This window comes from Rhinocladiella mackenziei, assembly GCF_000835555.1.
Source record: "Rhinocladiella mackenziei CBS 650.93 unplaced genomic scaffold supercont1.4, whole genome shotgun sequence".
NCBI classification, from domain to species: Eukaryota; Fungi; Ascomycota; class Eurotiomycetes; order Chaetothyriales; family Herpotrichiellaceae; genus Rhinocladiella; species Rhinocladiella mackenziei.
This window is the reverse complement of record NW_013550601.1, coordinates 1447646-1466652: the sequence shown is the minus strand read 5'-3', so window position 1 is coordinate 1466652 and position 19007 is coordinate 1447646. Positions and strand designations below refer to the sequence as shown.

Sequence of the window (19007 nt, the reverse complement as noted above, 5' to 3'; positions counted from 1 at the left end):
ACGATTCCACTATGAAGCACTCTAACATGAAGATAGATTGAGATGACGACTTTAGGTAACTAACATTCGCTTTCCGAAGCTTTCAACTCCTCCTAATTTCTCCCACGGACTGGTTGCTTCTGCCCTCGAGTGCTCGTGACACAATGAGTTATGCCACACGCATTTCCATTATGCTCCCGCCTTCGCCGCCTGCTGCCTGGAAATCATTAGGTGCGGCAGCTGGCTGATCGTTTCATCTGCCGTCTTCAGACCCAGCTTCCGAAGCCTCTCATTCTCTATTTCCCGCAACTTCTCCTGACGAGGGAGTCGCTCTGGAACAAGTAATTCCCTCTCCCTCGTAATCTTCCAATCCTTGAACTTCTCCGGCCCTCCAAGATCCTGCATCGTTTTGAGCTCAATCAAGCTATAGTCCGCAGGGTTCGAGCGGTTGAATTGAAATGGAGCAGAGAGCGAGACGGGTGGGTTTGTGATTATTCCTGTGCGGTCAGATCACTGTGGTCAGCAATCCTGGCGAGAAAATTGATGCATTCTCTGGCTTAGAGCTAGATGAAGACGGGGGCGAAACACACTGGCTGATCTCCGTCCGTTCTTACTAGCGCTGTGCAGCGTGAGCGGATGCAGCAGGATGACATCTCCTTTTTTCCCTGTCATCTCATGAAAGCTCTCGTCGGGTGCATCTTGCACCATCTCACCGAAGAAGGCATGCTCACGCTCTGGCCTGATTCCTGTTCCGCGGGGATTCATCATTGGATTAAGTCCTTCCGGGTGATCATACTAACACACACCATGTCAGTCTTTTGCACGGTCTGGTCCATCCTCAACGAGGGACCAAAATGGGGCAGACAAGCAAAAAAGCAACTTACCAACACCTGTCCAATTCTCTTCGGCCCTTGGTCACAAATCCAGGTGGCTCCTGAATTCTCCTCGACGTCGCTCCAGCAGGGTATCGCCAACAAAGCCTGCTCAGGACTATCGAGGAAATGGACGAAGAAATCCCCATCGACATGCCAATTATCCAACTCCTTGGGCGGTACCTTCTTACCTTCCGTTTCCTCACTCCCCAGGTTCACGATGAAGGCATCTGTCCACATCTCTCCCCCCTTGGCCACTCGATCCTCGCCCCCGCATAATTCGCAGATAGCCTCCCACGCCGCGGGAGCGATTTCTTTGGCAGGGACAACGTGGTGCTTGGACATGTGTGAGCGCTCGGCCGTCCAGGTGGACTTGTCATTCGGGTCCATTCCTAGGCGGTGCCAGACGTCCTTGGCCCACCACTCGCATTTGTCTAGGGGAATAGCTCCGGGAAGGCGTAGGAAGCCATATTTCATAAAGGAGGAGACTTGATTGGGGGTGAGTGTTTTGAAAGTCTGGTGCTGGAGGAGTTCTTCGATCGTGGGAGTGGCCATGTTGGCTGAGGGGGGATGTGTCAGTGGTCAGACGACGAAGAACGCCTCTCAGGCCGTGAAAATCTGCCAATTCAGATGCTTGTTAATGGGTTCACAGGAGTGACGCCCGCGACAAGAGAGCCAGATTGTTACTAGAACCCAAGTCACGATCCCAAGCGAGGACCTCTCCCAACAATATATAGATTTTCTGCCGGGGGGGTAAAGGGGCTTTCCCAAAACCTAGCAACCATTTGACTGAAAACTGTTGCCAAGATTTCAGACATCCATTCCAGTTAGCTTGAAGGCCCTGGGATGGAGAATCGCGGCAACTTGATTGGATCAGATGGGCAAGTGGCATTCGGTCCTCGGTTGTCGTGAATTGACCTAACGGGGAGAGTCCGCCGTACATATGTTGTGGTGAGAGGTGATTGTCTGAGAAAAGGGGGGGGGGGGGTCCTCGGGTGTACATCTCTACTGTGTAGGAATTAGGGGCTCGTCATCCTCATTCCCTTACAAAGGGAGTGGGTAGGGAAGGATTCATTGTGGTTGACTATTCCCATGCAAGCAGATACGAACGAACCAAAGACACCCCCGTCATAGGGAGCTTCATGCTGTTGAGGTCATTAACCGAGTAAGCTGAACATCGAAGATCACATATAAATATAGTTGTGTTTTCCCTTATCCTGAGGGGTTAGCCCAGGAAATCGTGATCGAATATCATCTTCGTCATGTCTTCGACTATTCCCACTTGCACAGGTGGGGAATATTATCGACCGGCCTTATATCATCTTGATTTGTAGCAGACTTGGTCCTCGCCCGCCCTGACGCAAAAGCAAAACGTCTAATCCAATGCATTGGCCCCTCATCCCTGGAAAAAGAGTCAAGAATTTGCTTCCAAGCATTGCCTGAAAGCCAACCCAGCCATCTATGCATCTTACGAAGAGGCGTATGGCGACCACAATGTCGACTGCGTCTACATCGGAACTCCCCACGCTTTTCACAAGAAAAAAGGTCTCGATGCTATCGCAGCCGGCAAGAACGTCCTTTGCGAAAGACCTTCACAATAGACGCGCGACAAAGCGAAGGACGTGTTTGAAGTGGCCAGGCATAAAGGCGTTTACGTCCATGAGGCCCATGTGGCTATGGCATCGGCCCATGGCTACCGAATTGGGGAAGTTATTGGGGATGCTTTCTGCATGTCTTCCAATTATAACCTTCTGTTCGACATGGCCAGTCTACCATCGACCTCGAGATACAAGGCTAGGTGCTGGGACACTGCTGGATGTAGGCGCATATCCATTAAAATGGGCGTTCCTCACTCTCGATCCACATACACCGGGAAACTCAGGGCGGCCCAATGTTCTGGCCAACCCAAACCCGCCTCCATGAAGTAGAGGTGACGTCCAGTATTCTGATACAATACCCATCTACTGGAAGACAGGACATTCTAACTTCTACCATAATGTCGAATGAACTGTCCGACATTGTTTGCCGGGTTCAATGGACGGAAGGGTATATCAATGTGACAGGCGCCGCGCTACCACATCCTTCAATTCAAGAAATGCGAAGAATTCTTTAACGAAAGATAGGAAGTGCGACTACTCTCACCAGGGTCGAGGATTCATTGTTGAGGCCGACAACACTGCCCTTGACATCGCCGCCGGGCGGAAAGAGAGCACGATAATGCAGTGGAAGGAAACTGTTGGGGTTATGGATGAGATCAGAAACAAGGAGGAACAAAATATCCCCAAGATGATGAATAGACGAGAGCATCATAGAGACTGCCTATTTCAACTTTAGCCTCGTCACATAGCGACAGCCTTGCTGATCATTGCGCTTTTTCGACGTATGATTCGTGCTTCTAAAACTCCATTTCAACAAACTCCTTGCCCACTTGATGTCGTTCAATACTTTCTCCTATTCTTTGCTATCATCTAGACACAATGATTTGAAGATCCAAACCATTCATCATTCGTCCTTCCCCTCTTCATCTTCCTCGATTCGCACAGTCACCCACTCACTCTCTCAGACCCTCTCCCGAGTCGCACTCCTCTCCACCCCTCCTTCCACCAACACTACTACCCCAAAACTACTAAACCCAAAACCTCCATGCGACCGGCACACTCCCTGCATCCGTCCTTTCATCGCGAATCGCAGACACGTGCGACACGCATAGCGTTATCATTCTCCAGCAGAGGACGCCAACGAGAAACAACCACCGGTACGAACTACATTGCTCGAGCCGATTTAACTACCAAAAGGAAGCGTTTATTGCATTTACAATTCTTGCCGTCTTTCATGGTTCTCGTGTCATCCTCCCTTCTCAAATCGACTCATAGACTACAGTGCAGACAGGACGCGACTTTCCAGAGGACCGTGCCTTGAATCGGTTGGCTTGCGCCCACAGTATTGTCGTCCTCAAGAATGACAATTCCATTCTGCCTCTCCCCAAAATCTTGCCCAAGATCGCTCTCATTGGTTCCCATGTACGAACGCCCGCAATCTCTGGAGGAGGCAGTGCCGCGCTTCTCCCTTATTATTCCGTATCTCTCTACGATGCTGTCGCCGAAGCCATCCCCGAGGCTTCCATTACCTACGAAGTGGGCGCGTACGCCCACAAAATGCTCCCGGTGATCGATGGAATGTTGCACAACGCCGTGATCAACTTCTACAATGAGCCCGCCACGGGCCCCAATCGGAAGCTTCTTGGCCAAGAAAATGTCTCGTCGACTTCATTCCAGCTCATGGACTACAATGGTATTCCGGAGCTGAACAAAGCATTGTTCTGGGGCGCGTTAGTCGGAGACTTTGTACCGGACGCCACAGGCACGTGGGACTTTGGCCTCACCGTGTTTGGCACCGCAAATCTGTACTTCGACGATGAACTCACCATCGACAACACGACACACCAGACTCGGGGCACGGCATTCTTTGGTAAAGGAACCGTGGAGAAGTTTGGCTCGAAGGAGCTGGTGGGCGGCCATGCCTACAAAATACGAGTAGAATTTGGGTCGGCCAACACCGCGACGACGGAAACCATTGGCAATGGTGAATTTTGGCGGCGGTGCCGCCCACCTCGGCGCCTGTCTGAGGATGAGTCCCGTGCAAATGATCGAGCGTGCCGTTCGAGCAGCTAGAAATGCTGACCATACCGTCATCTACACGGGATTGGGTGGCGAGTGGGAATCGGAAGGATTTGATCGCCCTCACATGGATCTTCCTCGGGGCGTGGACGAAATGATCACTCAAGTCCTCACGGTCGCGCCGAATGCGGTGATCGTCAATCAGTCTGGGACCCCGGTCACGATGCCATGGGCTGACCAAGCAAAATGCATCGTGCAAGCATGGTATGGAGGGAATGAGACCGGTCATGGAATATCCGACGTGCTCTTCGGCCATGTGAACTCGTGCGCCAAACTCCCTCTCTCGTGGCCGATCCATGTCAAACACAACCCCGCCTATCTCAACGATACCAGTGTTGGCGGCCGTGTTCTGTACGGGGAGGATGTGTACGTCGGCTACAAGTTCTATGACAAGACAGAAAGGGAGGTCTTGTTTCCATTCGGGTAAGGACTCCTCCTCGGGCTGCTGCTGTGAATTCCCCCAACTAAATCACCTCGGTTGATTTCTCGCAGACACGGACTCTCCTATACCACTTTCGAGCTCTCGGACCCGGAGGTCAGAATGGTGCCCAAGGTGTTCACATCGAACCATCCGAGTGTGGCGGTGATCAAGGTCAAAAATACCGGGAGCGTTGCTGGTGCGCAGGTCCTCCAATTGTACGTTGCCGCTTCCGCTTCCTCGACTCCTCGACCTGTGAAAGAGTTGCATGGGTTTGAAAAGGTCTTTCTGCAAGCTGGTGAAGAAAAGGAAGTGCACATCCCTGTAGACCGGTATGCCACCAGCTTCCGGGACGAGGCTGAGAGTATGTGGAAGAGTGAGGAGGGACCTTATGAGGTCTTGGTAGGGACATCAAGTCAGGAGATCCTGGGCAAGGGAGAACTGATCGTCCCTCAAACGCGATACTGGTTAGGTCTGTAGACATGGTAGATAATAGAATGCTTATCGCAAGGTGCAAAATGGCCAGGGACATGCGTCGCACCTTCGTATTCAAACTGCGCAACCTCGGGGACGGACGCAAAATGCGTCCCACTTTGAGGGTCTAGAACGAAGGGTTTAGAAACTCTTTGCACGCTCTGTATCTATTGTTCCTCGTCTTGTACCAAGGTACACCTGCACGAGAGGATATCTTACCCTATTCGCGAAATCTTACAGAGTTAGAAGAGAAGACACTGGTCCGACACATGATTCACGATCAGTTTTTCCCAGGTTGTGTGATATTGAAGATATGGCCAACAAACTACTCCGTGAGCGTAACGCATCTGTTTTTGTCAGTTCCATGAGGTGACTGCCTGCTAGGTTGCAGCGCCACCAACCGGCTACGACAACGCTAACGGGCACTGTTCAGATGGCTACATCCTACACTATGACCGGATCCAGTCAGAGCACTCAATTAGATCCTTTGATAGCAAGATGAAGAAATGTCCAACGTATATAGTTCCGAGTAGATATGATTGTTTTGGTTGTGTTGTCAAGTGATCGGCTTGCTTATCTACTACGTTATACTATTATTTATTTCCATGTACTATTTCACCAGCCAATCCAATAACATACCCAGCTCTGCAATGCCTCCGCCCTGGTCACTCCACGTCTCTAGCCGATCTTGAACCATGCTCACGCACTCCCGCCACGTCGACGGCACCACGACGTACGCCGCCGACTCCGCGCCAAGGTCCTTTCCGCGGGCCGCCGCAATTAGGCACAGCGCCTGATTGAAGCGCACGCGGCATGCACCCCAGGAACCCGGGTGACGGAAGAACGGATTCTCGGTTTGAATCCGGTAGACACTCAGTCGTAGGCCGGCAGAGGCGCGGGCGCCGTATGCTTCGGCTTGGGATCGTGTCAGGCGCGTGCCACCGTGAAGACACATGTACAAGTAGGCTCGGCAGAGGAGTTCGCGGACCTCGACGTACCGCTCGCGCACGAGTTTGACGAGTTCGGGTTCGTCTGGTGGCGGCCAGGAGTCGGGGGGGGACATTGAATCGGAGACCGGGTGGCAGACAGTCCAGTCACTGCTGGAGTTGGTGTTCAAACTTCTGGAGGGTGTCGTCGAGCCGAGTGGTGGTGAAAGAGTCAATGGTCGGCGACAGCAGGGTAGCGGCGTTGCGGGTGCGGTTGAGCAAGCGCCGCAGCGAGATCTCGGCCAGGTAGTAGTAGTAGGAGGACGGGGTGGACGGGATGCTAGAGGCTTCTTGGCGGATGATGTCCGCCGTGCTTTGTTCGAAGCTCTGAACGGTGGGGAACGTCGGGGGCGAGAAGGGGAATGAAGATTCTTGTAACGTGCAGGACGGGAGATCGGTGAGTTCGTGGCGCACCTCGCTGGGACCATCACGTTAGTATCGAAACGACCTCAGTCGAGCCATGATGGGAATCATACCATTCTGATTTCGGGCACGTCCAGTACAGTCGCTGTTCAAGGCCTACACAGATTTCCTCGCGATCAGCAAGGTCCCCCAACAGTGAGAATAAGGTGGATATACTCTCTTCTTGCTTCGACCTCGGCGCTTTCCCATGGGCATGCTTCGGATTATACGTTTCCCATAGCATGGACGCCGTCCGAAACATCTTCCATCCCTGGATGGGTTCAATATTGTACTGATGCCACATGCTTTTGTTCTCCCATTTAGCCAGGATCCTTGGCTCGATCGGGGCTTTTCTGATGATACGTACCCAAATAGGCAAAAACACACCACGCCGAGCAATGAACCGTCCAAATACGCCGCCGACATCCTTTTCTGGGCCATCGCAAAGTAGATAAGAGACTTCTTCCATGCGATGTTCAGGCACGGCCAGCGTGACATATCGGCCGGGATAGGAATCTCTCCTCTCGACGGACGCCACCGGTCGTCGTTCATCGTCAGGATAATGGCCCCAGACGGCCGCCAGAGCAAACACCAGGAGCACCAGGCATGATGAAGCGGACCAGCCGAAGCCATGTTCCAGAACGCACGCGATGTGTGCATTCAGCTGGTCAATGTCGACGATCGGATTCTTAATCTAGATTTGAGACATGTAGATGTCCCGCAATTCGAACATGCGTGCTGGTGACGGATGTGACGTCTCTTTTTGTTTTGCATGCTTTCCATCAGCGGTTTTGCTTTTTCGCCCAACTCTTTCGGACCTTTGTAGAAGCACTTGCACGTACCAAAGGCAAATGGATTAGGCTTTTCCGCGTACGCCGACACAGGAAACGTGCTGACAGGCTTCTCACGTGGAAACACCGACCAGCGGAGAATCATATCGGAGCCCGTGATCGGGTTCCAGGGGATATCCTTGCGCGACATCGTCTCCAGACCATCGTCTTCCATGCCCGAAAAACGAAACGGCTGGGGAGATGCTGCCAGAGGCCATCCTTGCTTGTTTGTGCCAGATCAGACAGGAGGCGCCCCTGGTTCTCAATGGCCGTCAAGACTTTCGTGCCCCAGAGCTCGAATCTGGAAGGAACATGATCAGCAATCTGTCTGGCACCCGAGCAGCGCAAGCTGGGTTGTCGCTCACATCGAGAAAGGGTCTTTGTCGGGATAGCAGAATCACACCGGGTCTTGCTGATTCGACAGGCGTCGCAGGCGGCCAGAGCCCGCGAACGCGTAGGCTGTTCGTTTGAGCACTTTCTCTTCTTGCCGTTTGTTTCTATAGAAGTCGCCGGCGGAGAGTGATCTGTTTCCCTCATGATTTTCCAGGAGTTGAAAGATTCATGGGGTTGCGGGTGTTAGTCTGTAATACCATCCTTGTGTCATTCTGTACGCCGGCTCCACAACTCTCCCAGAACGCCACAATCACCACGTAAAAGACACAAAATTTATGTAGATGCTCACTCAATTAGTAAATAGCTTCAAATCGCTTCGATACGCGGACAGAACGGTGAAGGAAGTGCTGTTCTGACGTAGTGATCCACCCTTTAAAGTGGTACGTCGCAGCCTCTAGCGCCCGAAACGCAATTTCCCCCTCATCACCAAAGTTTAATCCCATATTTCAATCTGTGTACAAACTCCAGATACACTTTGAAGCTTAAGTTTAGTGCCCAACTGCGATGGGTCGTTCCTGATTCTTCAATCTCTCCTTGATTTCTTCCTTCTTGTCTTTCCGCAGTTGTCGGGCATATTTCACCCCGAAGCCGTGCTTAAAGACTTCTCCAATCTCCTCGAGCGTCAGTCCGGAAACTTCGGGATAAAAGAAAATGATCAAAACCCAACCAATGCCGCAGATGGCGGTATAAAACCCGAAGGCGCCGCTGGGTGTCATGGCCTTCATCATGGACAAAAATGTAGAACTCACGATGATGTTGGAGCCCCAACATGAACATGTCAACCACATGGTACCCATGGCGCGAACTTCCATGGGGAAGAAGTCGGTACTCATCCACGCGGTGTTACCGACCGAAACCCCGTAGAAGCAGACAAACCAAATGATGAAGACAAGGACCACGATGGCTGGAGTGGTCACCCGTTTAGTCTCCAGATCTAGAGTGTCAAGGTCCACTGGGATGAAGCTGAAGGCCACCGCCACCGCCATCAAACCAGCCGACATACCCCAAACTGTCGAGATCAGGACTCGGCGACGGCCCACAGGATCCACAATCATCATGTTCACCCACGTCATGACGAAGTTGGTGCCTGCGACCACGAGCCCGACGGCCACGGGATCATCGAAGCCCACCAGCGCGAATAGAGTGGCCGAATAGTACATGAGGGTGTTAAAGCCGCTCATCTGAGATATAACCATCAGTCCGCAGGCGCAGACAAGCGCACGGAAGTAAGCCGGATTCGTATGGAGTTGTTTGATCTTGGCCCAGCGCGACCGATCCTCGTGGAGTTCCTTGGATTCGTTGCAAGCAGCAACGATCAATGTGCATTTGGCTCGGACTTGCTCTTCAGTGGCGCCTTGATAGATTTTGGTCAGGACTTTCTCGGCCTCCTGGAGTTTGCCATGGTAGATCAATTGGCGTGGCGATTCCTGCCCAGTGGTGACATCGCCCGGTCAGTACGAAGTTCACGGCTCAAAGAAGGAGTTCCTCCAAGGCACTTACAGGGCAGAAGGGGAGCAGGCATGCTAGAATGACCGCTGGAAGCCCACCAAGACCGACCATGTATCTCCAGCCATGAGGGACATGAGCGAAGGCGGCACCGATCCCATAAGAAATGACTTGTCCGCCGGTAATGGACATATTGTTTAGGCCGATCAGTCGTCCACGGACTTTGGTCGGTGCGATTTCTGCGACGTACATGGGGACCACCATCGCAGCAGAGCCCACGCCAAGGCCCACGACCAGACGCCCGACGGACATCTGAGCGATCGTGTAGGCAGCGGCTTGCAAAACAGCACCGATCACGAATAGGACACAGCCGACATAAATGGCAACCTTGCGACCGTACTTTGAGATAATGAATGTCCCTGTTAGCTTGAATGTTGACATGGAATGTGTATGGGTCTTTTGATTTGGCCCATAACCCGGAGCTCACCTTATCGGCTGTCAAGCCGGCGATGATGGCGCCAATAAAGGCACCCCCGGAGCACAGCGAAGTGATCAGCTCTTTCTCACTTGAAGTAGTCTGTCTCCCATTCAGATCATCATGGAGATAGACCAGCACGGCCGAGATAATCCCCGTGTCATAACCAAAGAGCGACCCAGCAATGGACGCCGTCGCCGCCACCAGCCAGACAAACCAACTGCTGGCAATGTCGTCGATGGAATTGTGATTCATTTCTTCGTACGACACCTGAATCTCGGTGCCGAGGTCGAGGCCCATGACCAGATTAGATTTGTCAAGGCTCTTTCTAAGAGATTCTCGTCGGCTGCTGTGGCCTTGATCGTCGTTTTCATGGTGTTCATATCGACTCTTCTCGTCGGTAGTATTGGGTTGGGAGTCCTCGGTCTGTGCCATGATGTCGAAGCAGTGGAAGATTCGAACGCGATGGGACGAATGTGATGGATCTCCAACAAGGCAGATGAAATGTGTACTTGGATTGTCGTCACCGGCTTTGGTGATGAAAGATGTAAAGTAAAATCCCTTCTATGAGGTAAAGAGGAGACCTTTTTATACATTCGATCCAATGTACTGGGTTTTTCTCATGATCCTGATCATAATGACCGGCCTTTGATTTGTGGAAGGAAAAATGGCGGCGAATGTTGCAGCCGAAACTCCTTGCCGCGACGGCCTTGTAACTCTTTTTGGAATGGGATAGCTAGTAGGGAATCCGGATGGAGTTTCATTAGCAGATCAAGTTGTCTGGGGGTCTGGGGAAGATTCCCTTCTACCCCAGCACCCAGGGCGCCGAAATTCCGTCTGGCCAAACATGTTTCGCCGATTACTTCCTCCAGAGTCAGAAGTTCTATTCTGCTGATCCCCACTGTGGGGGGAAATTCCGTGCACCAACACATTTTGTGGCGTAGTTTTTCGGCGAATTCTTATCAAGTCAAGCAGATAAGTCAAAAACTCAACGAGGAGGTGAGACAGCGCTATCGCCAAGGCCGGCAGTTGGTATAGAGCAAGAGACTTTCGAAGTTTCTCTTCATGAAGGATGGGAATGAGGTTGGAGATGGTGAGATTGATTGGGTTAAGAAAGATCGTCTCCTAACACCCTCCCCTTTTCTTTCCATATATAGAATATTTGGTGTGAGCGAGATACTAACGTATACCTCAGCCCTCTTGTAAAACGTTGGAGTTCAAAGAATAATTAGGTTCTAGGGCACACTACGAAGTGTTTATTTGGATTTCATGCTCACCGAAAAATGTCTATCTGTGCATTGACCGGAATCTCTTGAGGTTGGTGCTCACAACCCTAGATCTCTGGCTAGAATTCATGAGTATTGGACACATTCATGTCGCTTGCATTCACCACCAAATGAGGTTCAATACCTTGTTAAAATCGTATCATTTCAAGCCATAACGTTGTTTAATCATTCAAAAAGTACGGGATGATACATCAAAGGCAAAGGGCTAGAAGAAGTGTTCTCACAGGGACTCAGTCGACTTTCCCAGAAGACACCGACGGTGTGGGGAGAATTTTGATAGAGAGAACAAGTGTCAAAGGTCATCACTAGTGCCAACCAGCCACGATTTCTGGCAATTCCAGCCTTCGAACCCACAGCGAGATCGAACGAATCTAACATATCTCCTTCTGCTTCCTTTTCCAAACCTTCAAGGGCATGGGACTGGGGGATAGATTAAAGTTTTCCCTCCTTGTCGGTTCCCATTGGGGCGACGGAAGGGCAAACTCAAACCGATGCACCAAGGTGGCCAGAACCACCGTCTGCTCCAAGTAACTAATGTTGCGACCGATGCAGCCACGCGCGCCTGCAGAGAAGGCGATGAAATATGGCTGTAGCTCTTTTCCCGCATCGCCTAGCCACCGTTCAGGTTTGTAGGTTCCAGCATCAGGGAAGATACTTTCGTCGCGATGGACCACATATGACGACATCGAAACACTGGTGTTGCCGGCGACATATTCTCCGGCAATGGGAGCACCTTCGGGCGGCGTACGACGAGGGAGCCCAAAGGTGGTGGGTGGGAGGAGACGCATGCTTTCGTCCAGACAGGCCCGGAGGTATGGCAGATGACGGACTTTGTCGTAGGGGGCCACAACTTCGTCCTCGTCCAACACCGTGTCCAATTCCTCTCGTAGCTTTTCCAGGCAGGGAGGGTTCTTCAGCAAGAGGAAGAGGGCGTTGTTCATGGCAATCGCAGTGGTGTCGGAGCCCGCGTTCATCATGATGCTGACCTCGGCCACGATCTCGCCCCATTCAAGATTGTTCGGAATGCCAGTCTTGTCCTGCATAATAGCGGTAAAGAAGTCATCCAACTTCTCGCCTCCCTGGTACCGTGCGAGGCGCTTGGTCGCCCGGTTTCTGACGATGCCGTCCCAATCTACATTAAGTCGCCACTTCTCCCGGTAGGTCGGAGAAAGAAACTTGCTGATCTTGACCAGTGTCTTGTACCAAGGGTACGACCAGACAAGATTTGATTGAGCCCAGGCGGTGGCATGGAGGCATTCCCTGAAATGAACCTCTTTAATGGTGCCATCCGCAGCCTCGGAAGCAATCAGGTCGTCGCCCCGGTCGAGGAAGCCAAGGTCCTCGCTGAGACCAATGTTGGCGATTGCTGCCACCGTAAACAAGTTGGTCCACATGCGGTAGTCCACGGTCAGGTCTTGTTCGGGTGGGCAGACACCTTGGGGCAGAGGTCCAGTACATCGGGCGTCGAACGCTTTTACCAGTCTGTTGGTCATGTCGGCTACTTTGTGCTCCCACCCTTCTAGATTCTTGATTGCGTAGGCACTGGAGAGCATCTTTCTCTTGCGTGCGTGTTCAGCTTTATCGACCACATCAGCCAGATGATAGTGAGTTCCCGCGAGCTCGCTGTAAAAGACATCTTTGGAGCACGGGGTATTGTGGCCGTAAATGTCTTTGATGGCGGCCGGACTGCTAAAAGAGAGCGAATTTGGCCCTATCCGGACTACGGGGGTCCTTTTATGGGCTTGCAAAAGTGTGTTGGAGCGAAAGCCCTTGTGTGCTTCGAAGATGAAGGGGAGATCTGATATTCCAGACCAGAAAGATAGTTTGGGATACTTCCGGAGCCTTTTTGGATCCCGGAAGTATTCCAAAATGGGGACAAGAACAAAGTAGAAGGGAAAAAAGACAGAAGATACGGCGAGGACCGCAAATCCAAGCATATTGACTGGAGAGAGAATGAATTTTCTTCAAAGAGGTTTTGGCAGAAGTGAGCCACCTGAATTCAATCAGGCCCCATGGGGTTCTTCAAATATGAACATGTGTTCCTGGAGATGGGGTCACTTACAAAATCTTTCATAAACTGGCGAATGTTGGTTCGGAATCGTTTCGATGAAGGCATGTGCAGGATAGATTGCGTGAGGAATGAAAAGCCGGAACGGTCTTGAACTGTTTTTGGCCTAGCAAACTATCAATTGGCAGGAAAACGCAATATATCGGCGGAGTTCTTCCTGATTGAGAATATGAAACTCCAAAGGCCCGCACCCCAGATTTTCTTTGGCGAACTTTTTAGAAATACGTCATAATTAACAGCTCCTTTTCGCCGCCGGCCTTCTAGTTCTGTATGCCCAAGTATCCACCCTTCCGCTTCACCCCAAATCTGGATTAATTCTTGCGAGACGCGCGAACGGTGTCCATCGAACCCTATCCATCGAACCCTATAGCGGCTATTGACAGCCCTGGCGCACACCTATTGGTTATGTCAGCATTTGACCAGAGTCTGGTTAGTTTCTCCTTGAAAACTAGCCTGAAAAATTTTATATTCATATCGGGCTTCATGGCTGTTTCGAAGATATATGACTGAACGGTGGCTTCATCCAAGTTTCTGGTCCATCTACATTTCCCTATTGTCTCGAAGTCCCAGGACACGCATGGCTACTTCCACCTTCAGCTTAGGCCTGAGTGCGCGTGCCCCTATTCTGCTGAATCAATTCGTCAAGCAACCAACATATGACGATGTGATTGTTGTCGTCTTGCTGCTTCTCGGCGGGCTCTTTTATATCAGCCATGGTCGGTTGTGGGATAAGCCGGATCCTTACTATTACAAATGGTTTGAAAGACCACAATCGTCGGATCTCGGCTTGATCAACACCAGTGCGAATACTCGTAACATTGCCGAAAAGCTCAAGGAATCGAACAAGGATGTCGTGGTGTTTTGGGGCTCTCAGTCGGGCACTGCCGAGGGGTTCGCACATCGCCTAGCCCGAGACCTGATGCATCGACTTCGACTGGAAACTCTGGCAGCAGACTTGTCCGACTTCGATCCCCATACCGTGGCAAACATCCAGCAGTCCCAGATTGCAATATTTCTGCTTTCGACCTATGGGGAGGGCGATCCGAGTGACAACGCCACTGCCTTCGTCAACTGGCTCCGGTCGAACCCTGAGGTGACTCTTCATAATCTGAGATTTGCAGCCTTTGGATGTGGAAACAGCAACTATAAATATTATAACGCAGTCATAGATCAAGTCACTCACTCTCTCGAAAGCATGGGAGCGAACAAGTTGCTAGAGACGGGAAAAGCAGATGATGCCAAAGGGACGACTGAGGAAGATTTCGTGGATTGGAAAGACACTCTGGTTACAGCCTTCTCCTCCCAGCTAGGGTTCTCTTCAGAGCCACAGTTAGAGTACATCCCTTCGGTTCGTGTTGTTGAGGATGACTCCACTGACGTTTCGGGGATCCATCTCGGAGAGCCAAGTTTAAGTTCGATGGGTAAAATCAACACATCATCAGGTCCAATTTCGTCAATTGTCCAGTTGCCAATCACTGGTGTAAGGGACCTTGTCAAGATTCCCACGAATGCTCCGTCCTGCCTGCATATGGAGTTCGACCTTTCTCGGCAACCGATGATCAAGTACAAGACTGGTGATCACATGGCCATTTTTCCGGTCAATCCTGATGCCGAAGTCTCAATGTTACTCCGGCTCCTCAAGCTCGAGGCCAGAGAAAATGTCCCTATCATGATCACTCCTATCGACCCCGACGATAGCTCACTGAGGATCCCATCCCCGACTACCCCTCGTGCTCTTTTCCAACACTATCTTGAGGTGTGTGGCCCTGTGTCTAGAGAGGTCGTCCGGGATCTGGCTCAATGGGCATCAACTGAACGCGCTCGATCATTTCTTCTCGGTATAGTGGCGGACAAAGCAACATATGCGGATTTTGTGGCGCGGCATCACCTTACACTCGGCCGTCTTCTACAGCACACTTTATCCGTGGATTGCAACGCTGACTGGTCTGGATTGCCATTGTCGTTCATTGTCGACAATCTGCGGCCAATGACGCCTCGCTACTATTCTATCTCCAGCTCTTCGGTCACGTCACCTCGGCGTGTCAGTGTCACTGTTGCGGTAGAGTCCTCGCCGTTACCGCTGGACACCCAAACCACGATTCCCGGACTGGCGAGGAGCTACCTGTCCTCTTTCCTGACTTTTTCCCCGCAGCCAGCCCTTGGGATCCCGAAATCATCCCCGTCCCCAAGCATCTATGCTTTCATCCGCCGCTCGGCCTTCAAATTGCCAGCTTCACAGAGGACGCCGCTCATACTTATCGCCGCTGGGACAGGAATCGCACCATTCCGTGCATTTGTACAGGAACGGGCCCGCCTCGCGGCGGCGACGAGAAGCAGTAGCCATTCACCGGCAGAGAAACGTAATAGTAGTGCTGGGCCCATTCTTCTCTTCTTCGGCTGCCGTCACCCCGAGAGAAACTTGTTGTACCAAGACGAATTCTTCGACTTGGAGAATGATGTTCTCAAAGGCAAGCTTACAATTATTCACGCATTCTCCAGGCTAGAGGGGCAGAAAAAGATGTACGTCCAAGATCGCGTGGAGGAGAAAATGGAAGAAGTCTCGAGACTGCTACTCGAGGAGGATGCCAGCTTGTACGTATGTGGGTCTGCGGCGATGGCAAGAGATGTGAGCAGTACCATCTGCCAAGGCGTCAAGTTACGCAAAGGATTTGAGGGCGAAGACGAAGTGAAGAAATGGAGGGAGGAGAGAAAGAGAGCGAAGAAATGGCAAGAGGATGTATGGGGATAAAATCGTCGAGTCCGTCTTCAACTGAAAATTGGGTCGAGGCAATTCCGTTTCTTTCCCCCCTGGAAGCAGAAATGTGTTCTCCCTGCGTTTGGCGGTCAATCTATGAATTTAGAAACGTTTCCATTTTGACTGTTGGAAAATACTGATTTCAATATGCTCTGCTACGGTTTTATCCGGCAGCAAAGCGCTTTACATCCGGGTAGCTTTGTTTGGAAGTGAGTTGGTAGATGAATTGTACAGGTGCCGTTTCCCTCGATATATAAGCATATTGACATTTCCTTTCCCGACTGAGAGAACTCCCATAATACCGAGACTCCCAGTGACAGTGGACACTTCTGTGGAAGATTAATCGAAGCTTTGTTTTGAACATAGCATCAATTATCAGCCAATCAACCTTAGGACCAGCCCCAGCACTGTTTCAAAATCTCTCTGGAGTTACCGGCCGGCCAAGCCTGTTCGTTTTCCACTTCATCGAGGACGTCCAAAAGTGCTTGCTGCTCCATCCGATCGTCAAAGTGGTCGCCACACACGACGATCGCAAGCAAGGCCGTGACCATACTGGGAGGAGATTTCCTGTTGCTGACGGCGATTCCGCACAATCTGAGGACAATGGTTTTCAATTCCTGACTCAGGGATCGCATGCTTGCTACATGACCCGGTCCCAGTTTGGGTCGTGTGGGATCGTAGACGGCAAGCAGGATCCGAGCGAGCTCGACGTGTTGCACACCGGCGACGTGGCAGTCGGCGAGATAACATATCTCCGGGAACACTTCTCCACGGTCTCGATTCGGCTCGCGAAAGTATATTGGCTCGAAGCTGGCAGGCAAGATCTCGGACCAAGTCCTTTCGAGTTCTTTGAGTTTCAGCCAATTCTCTTTGGCCGTGGGTCCAGCATGGATACCGGTGCCGGCCTTGTTGTCCGCGTTATTCCCATAACAGAAGTCCAGCACGTCAGCACAGAAAATAATCAGTCGGTCTGCCCAGACGGCATCTTCTGCTGGAGAGAACGAGCGGAAGATCTCACATCGGGATAAGGACATGTTAAATGGACGCTGCTTGAGAAAAGCCGAGTAAATTTCTTGCCTAAATGCCACCCAGAACCCCGCCTGGCAGAGACCTTCCGCACGCCCCCGTTTGGAGGACCCGAGAAGCGTCCCCGATGTTGGGGTGATATCGGATGGGGATGAGGACTGGATCATGCCAGGAGGCGTTGTGGCGTGATTCATAACCAGATCTGCTGTTGAAGGACCAGGGCTAATAATCATGGGCGAGCTGTGAGGAATGAGTGGCACGGTCGGGATTTGAGCGTCGATAAAGATGTTGATCGCTCGTAAAAAGAGCTCAGTATCATTTGCCTCGTCTCGCAGCGGAGAATCGATTTCTTCATAAAAGCGGAGGATGATCGCTGCTGCGAGGAGGTTTTCGTTCCGGGTCTGTTCGGGATCCAGACTGAGTTTCAACATGTCTCTGATACACTCATTGTGGTAATGTACTGCGGTCTCCTTGGTCAATTCCGGCAGAGGTCTCCCATCATAATGCACAATGCCTGATGGCATCCTATATTTTTGAACACGGTTCAGGTGCCGCGCCGACGCGGCAAGGATGGCATTCATCAGGGGCGGACACCATCTGGCTCGCTGAGGAACCACCAGCTCAAAATGCTTTTCAGGGTCGCAAAGGTCAAACCACCGCGCCAGGTCATCAATAAAATAACGAAGGAGCGTGACTTCGAGCGCCCCATGATGGAGCGATGTCGGTCTCGCCGTCGGGAGTTTTACTAGACCCCCTGTTACAGGCGACTCACAGATGCCAGAGAGGATCGTCGGGGTAGTCTGAGGAGGGGTCGAGTGAAATATCATCGAGCCGTGGTCTTTCCACGAGGCACTTTGATGCACGTGGGCCTCAAACCCGGCTACGGGCTGGTTTGGGTGTGTTTCTGGTAGATCAGTCGGCGGCTTCAAGGGCCATGATTCATCCTCCGCGCGTAAGCTCGTATCATCTTCAACAGTGGCACTGACATGGGCCGCCGATGTTATCGAAGGCGCTTGATCTTCGGGCTGTTCCTCTTCTTCCTCCTGGCCATCCTCGACTGCGGACAGTTCATCATGGAAGATCTCGTCGTCGTCGACGGGGCCGTCATGGTGGCGATAAAAAGCGTCCAATTCTGCAGTCTCGTCGATGTAGACGAGTGCCTCTGGCGATCAGTTAGATATTCGAATCATTTGATCCGACAGTGGGCTCGGGCATCCTCACCAGGTGCCTTGGACGGTGTCACCCAGGTTTGGGATCTTGAAAACCCTCTATCGTATTTTGCACGCGAGCCATGACGAAATCTGATGCGCCCAGCGCTGCGAGTACATCTCACGCCATCCTTGTGGCATCGCGTGCAGTCTAGCGAGGGGTGGTCATCTGAAGAACGTTGACCTCGGAGAGACCCAGCTTTGGGGTCTCTTAACTGACATTTAAGGTGTTTTTCTGTGAAAGAGGATGAGTTTGGGTCTTTGTCCCCTTGCAAAGGTCTCTCCAGGACTTATCTGCAATTATCACATGGTGCGAGTTTGTGCTTGCGTTCGCCCTCACGCTCCTCTCGCTGGAGACGACCGTCGGTGCTATTCTCGTCTTTGGAGGTTTGGTTGCTTACACCGTCAGCATCCACCGCTGGACTGCTCACTTCCCTGGGCGAGGCATTCATATTTCGGGTTCCGATCCCGGGCGACATTGGAGGCGCGGAGCATGTCGCCTCTACCGATGGAGCCAGCCAGAAAGATAATGGAAGGAGTTTGGAATTTTCTCGGAGGAAAATTTCCCTCTTTTCTACTGCCCCGGCTTGCTTTCTCCAAGCTCCCCCTCCTTGCCGGAGGCACGGGCTCCCCGGGGCTCCAAGGTGGGGAATGTCAGTAGTGGGGATAAGTGTATGATTTTCGGGCTCTGTAATAGTCGGCGTTTATATTG

At 51.8% G+C, this 19007-nt stretch overlaps 8 protein-coding genes across 8 annotated transcripts; 2 read left to right on the top strand and 6 right to left on the bottom strand.

Moving 5' to 3' along the window:
• Nucleotides 1–168: 168 nt before the first annotated feature.
• On the bottom strand, nucleotides 169–1406 carry Z518_05663 (uncharacterized protein; the record flags this gene model as incomplete). Its single annotated transcript, XM_013416474.1, has 3 exons — nucleotides 169–476; nucleotides 570–774; nucleotides 864–1406. 3 exons carry the CDS (start codon nucleotides 1404–1406, stop codon nucleotides 169–171), a joined length of 1056 nt encoding a protein of 351 aa, XP_013271928.1.
• A 2088-nt stretch (nucleotides 1407–3494) lies between these two features.
• Nucleotides 3495–5426, top strand: Z518_05662 (uncharacterized protein; the record flags this gene model as incomplete). The annotated part of the gene is made up of 5 exons (XM_013416473.1): nucleotides 3495–3546; nucleotides 3578–3606; nucleotides 3725–4357; nucleotides 4389–4951; nucleotides 5021–5426. 5 exons carry the CDS (start codon nucleotides 3495–3497, stop codon nucleotides 5424–5426), a joined length of 1683 nt encoding a protein of 560 aa, XP_013271927.1.
• A 604-nt stretch (nucleotides 5427–6030) lies between these two features.
• On the bottom strand, nucleotides 6031–6483 carry Z518_05661 (uncharacterized protein; the record flags this gene model as incomplete). The annotated part of the gene is made up of 1 exon (XM_013416472.1): nucleotides 6031–6483. The coding sequence occupies one exon, from the start codon at nucleotides 6481–6483 to the stop codon at nucleotides 6031–6033; it is 453 nt and encodes a 150-aa protein (XP_013271926.1).
• Nucleotides 6484–6514: 31 nt separating this feature from the next.
• Nucleotides 6515–7789, bottom strand: Z518_05660 (uncharacterized protein; the record flags this gene model as incomplete). The annotated part of the gene is made up of 4 exons (XM_013416471.1): nucleotides 6515–6824; nucleotides 6883–7472; nucleotides 7540–7583; nucleotides 7651–7789. 4 exons carry the CDS (start codon nucleotides 7787–7789, stop codon nucleotides 6515–6517), a joined length of 1083 nt encoding a protein of 360 aa, XP_013271925.1.
• Nucleotides 7790–8519: 730 nt separating this feature from the next.
• Nucleotides 8520–10387, bottom strand: Z518_05659 (uncharacterized protein; the record flags this gene model as incomplete). The annotated part of the gene is made up of 3 exons (XM_013416470.1): nucleotides 8520–9458; nucleotides 9532–9876; nucleotides 9965–10387. 3 exons carry the CDS (start codon nucleotides 10385–10387, stop codon nucleotides 8520–8522), a joined length of 1707 nt encoding a protein of 568 aa, XP_013271924.1.
• A 1222-nt stretch (nucleotides 10388–11609) lies between these two features.
• Nucleotides 11610–13175, bottom strand: Z518_05658 (uncharacterized protein; the record flags this gene model as incomplete). The annotated part of the gene is made up of 1 exon (XM_013416469.1): nucleotides 11610–13175. The coding sequence occupies one exon, from the start codon at nucleotides 13173–13175 to the stop codon at nucleotides 11610–11612; it is 1566 nt and encodes a 521-aa protein (XP_013271923.1).
• Nucleotides 13176–13883: 708 nt separating this feature from the next.
• On the top strand, nucleotides 13884–16055 carry Z518_05657 (uncharacterized protein; the record flags this gene model as incomplete). Its single annotated transcript, XM_013416468.1, has 1 exon — nucleotides 13884–16055. One exon carries the CDS (start codon nucleotides 13884–13886, stop codon nucleotides 16053–16055), a length of 2172 nt encoding a protein of 723 aa, XP_013271922.1.
• A 395-nt stretch (nucleotides 16056–16450) lies between these two features.
• Nucleotides 16451–18774, bottom strand: Z518_05656 (uncharacterized protein; the record flags this gene model as incomplete). The annotated part of the gene is made up of 2 exons (XM_013416467.1): nucleotides 16451–18249; nucleotides 18636–18774. The coding sequence occupies 2 exons, from the start codon at nucleotides 18772–18774 to the stop codon at nucleotides 16451–16453; spliced, it is 1938 nt and encodes a 645-aa protein (XP_013271921.1).
• Between the last annotated feature and the right edge of the window lie 233 nt (nucleotides 18775–19007).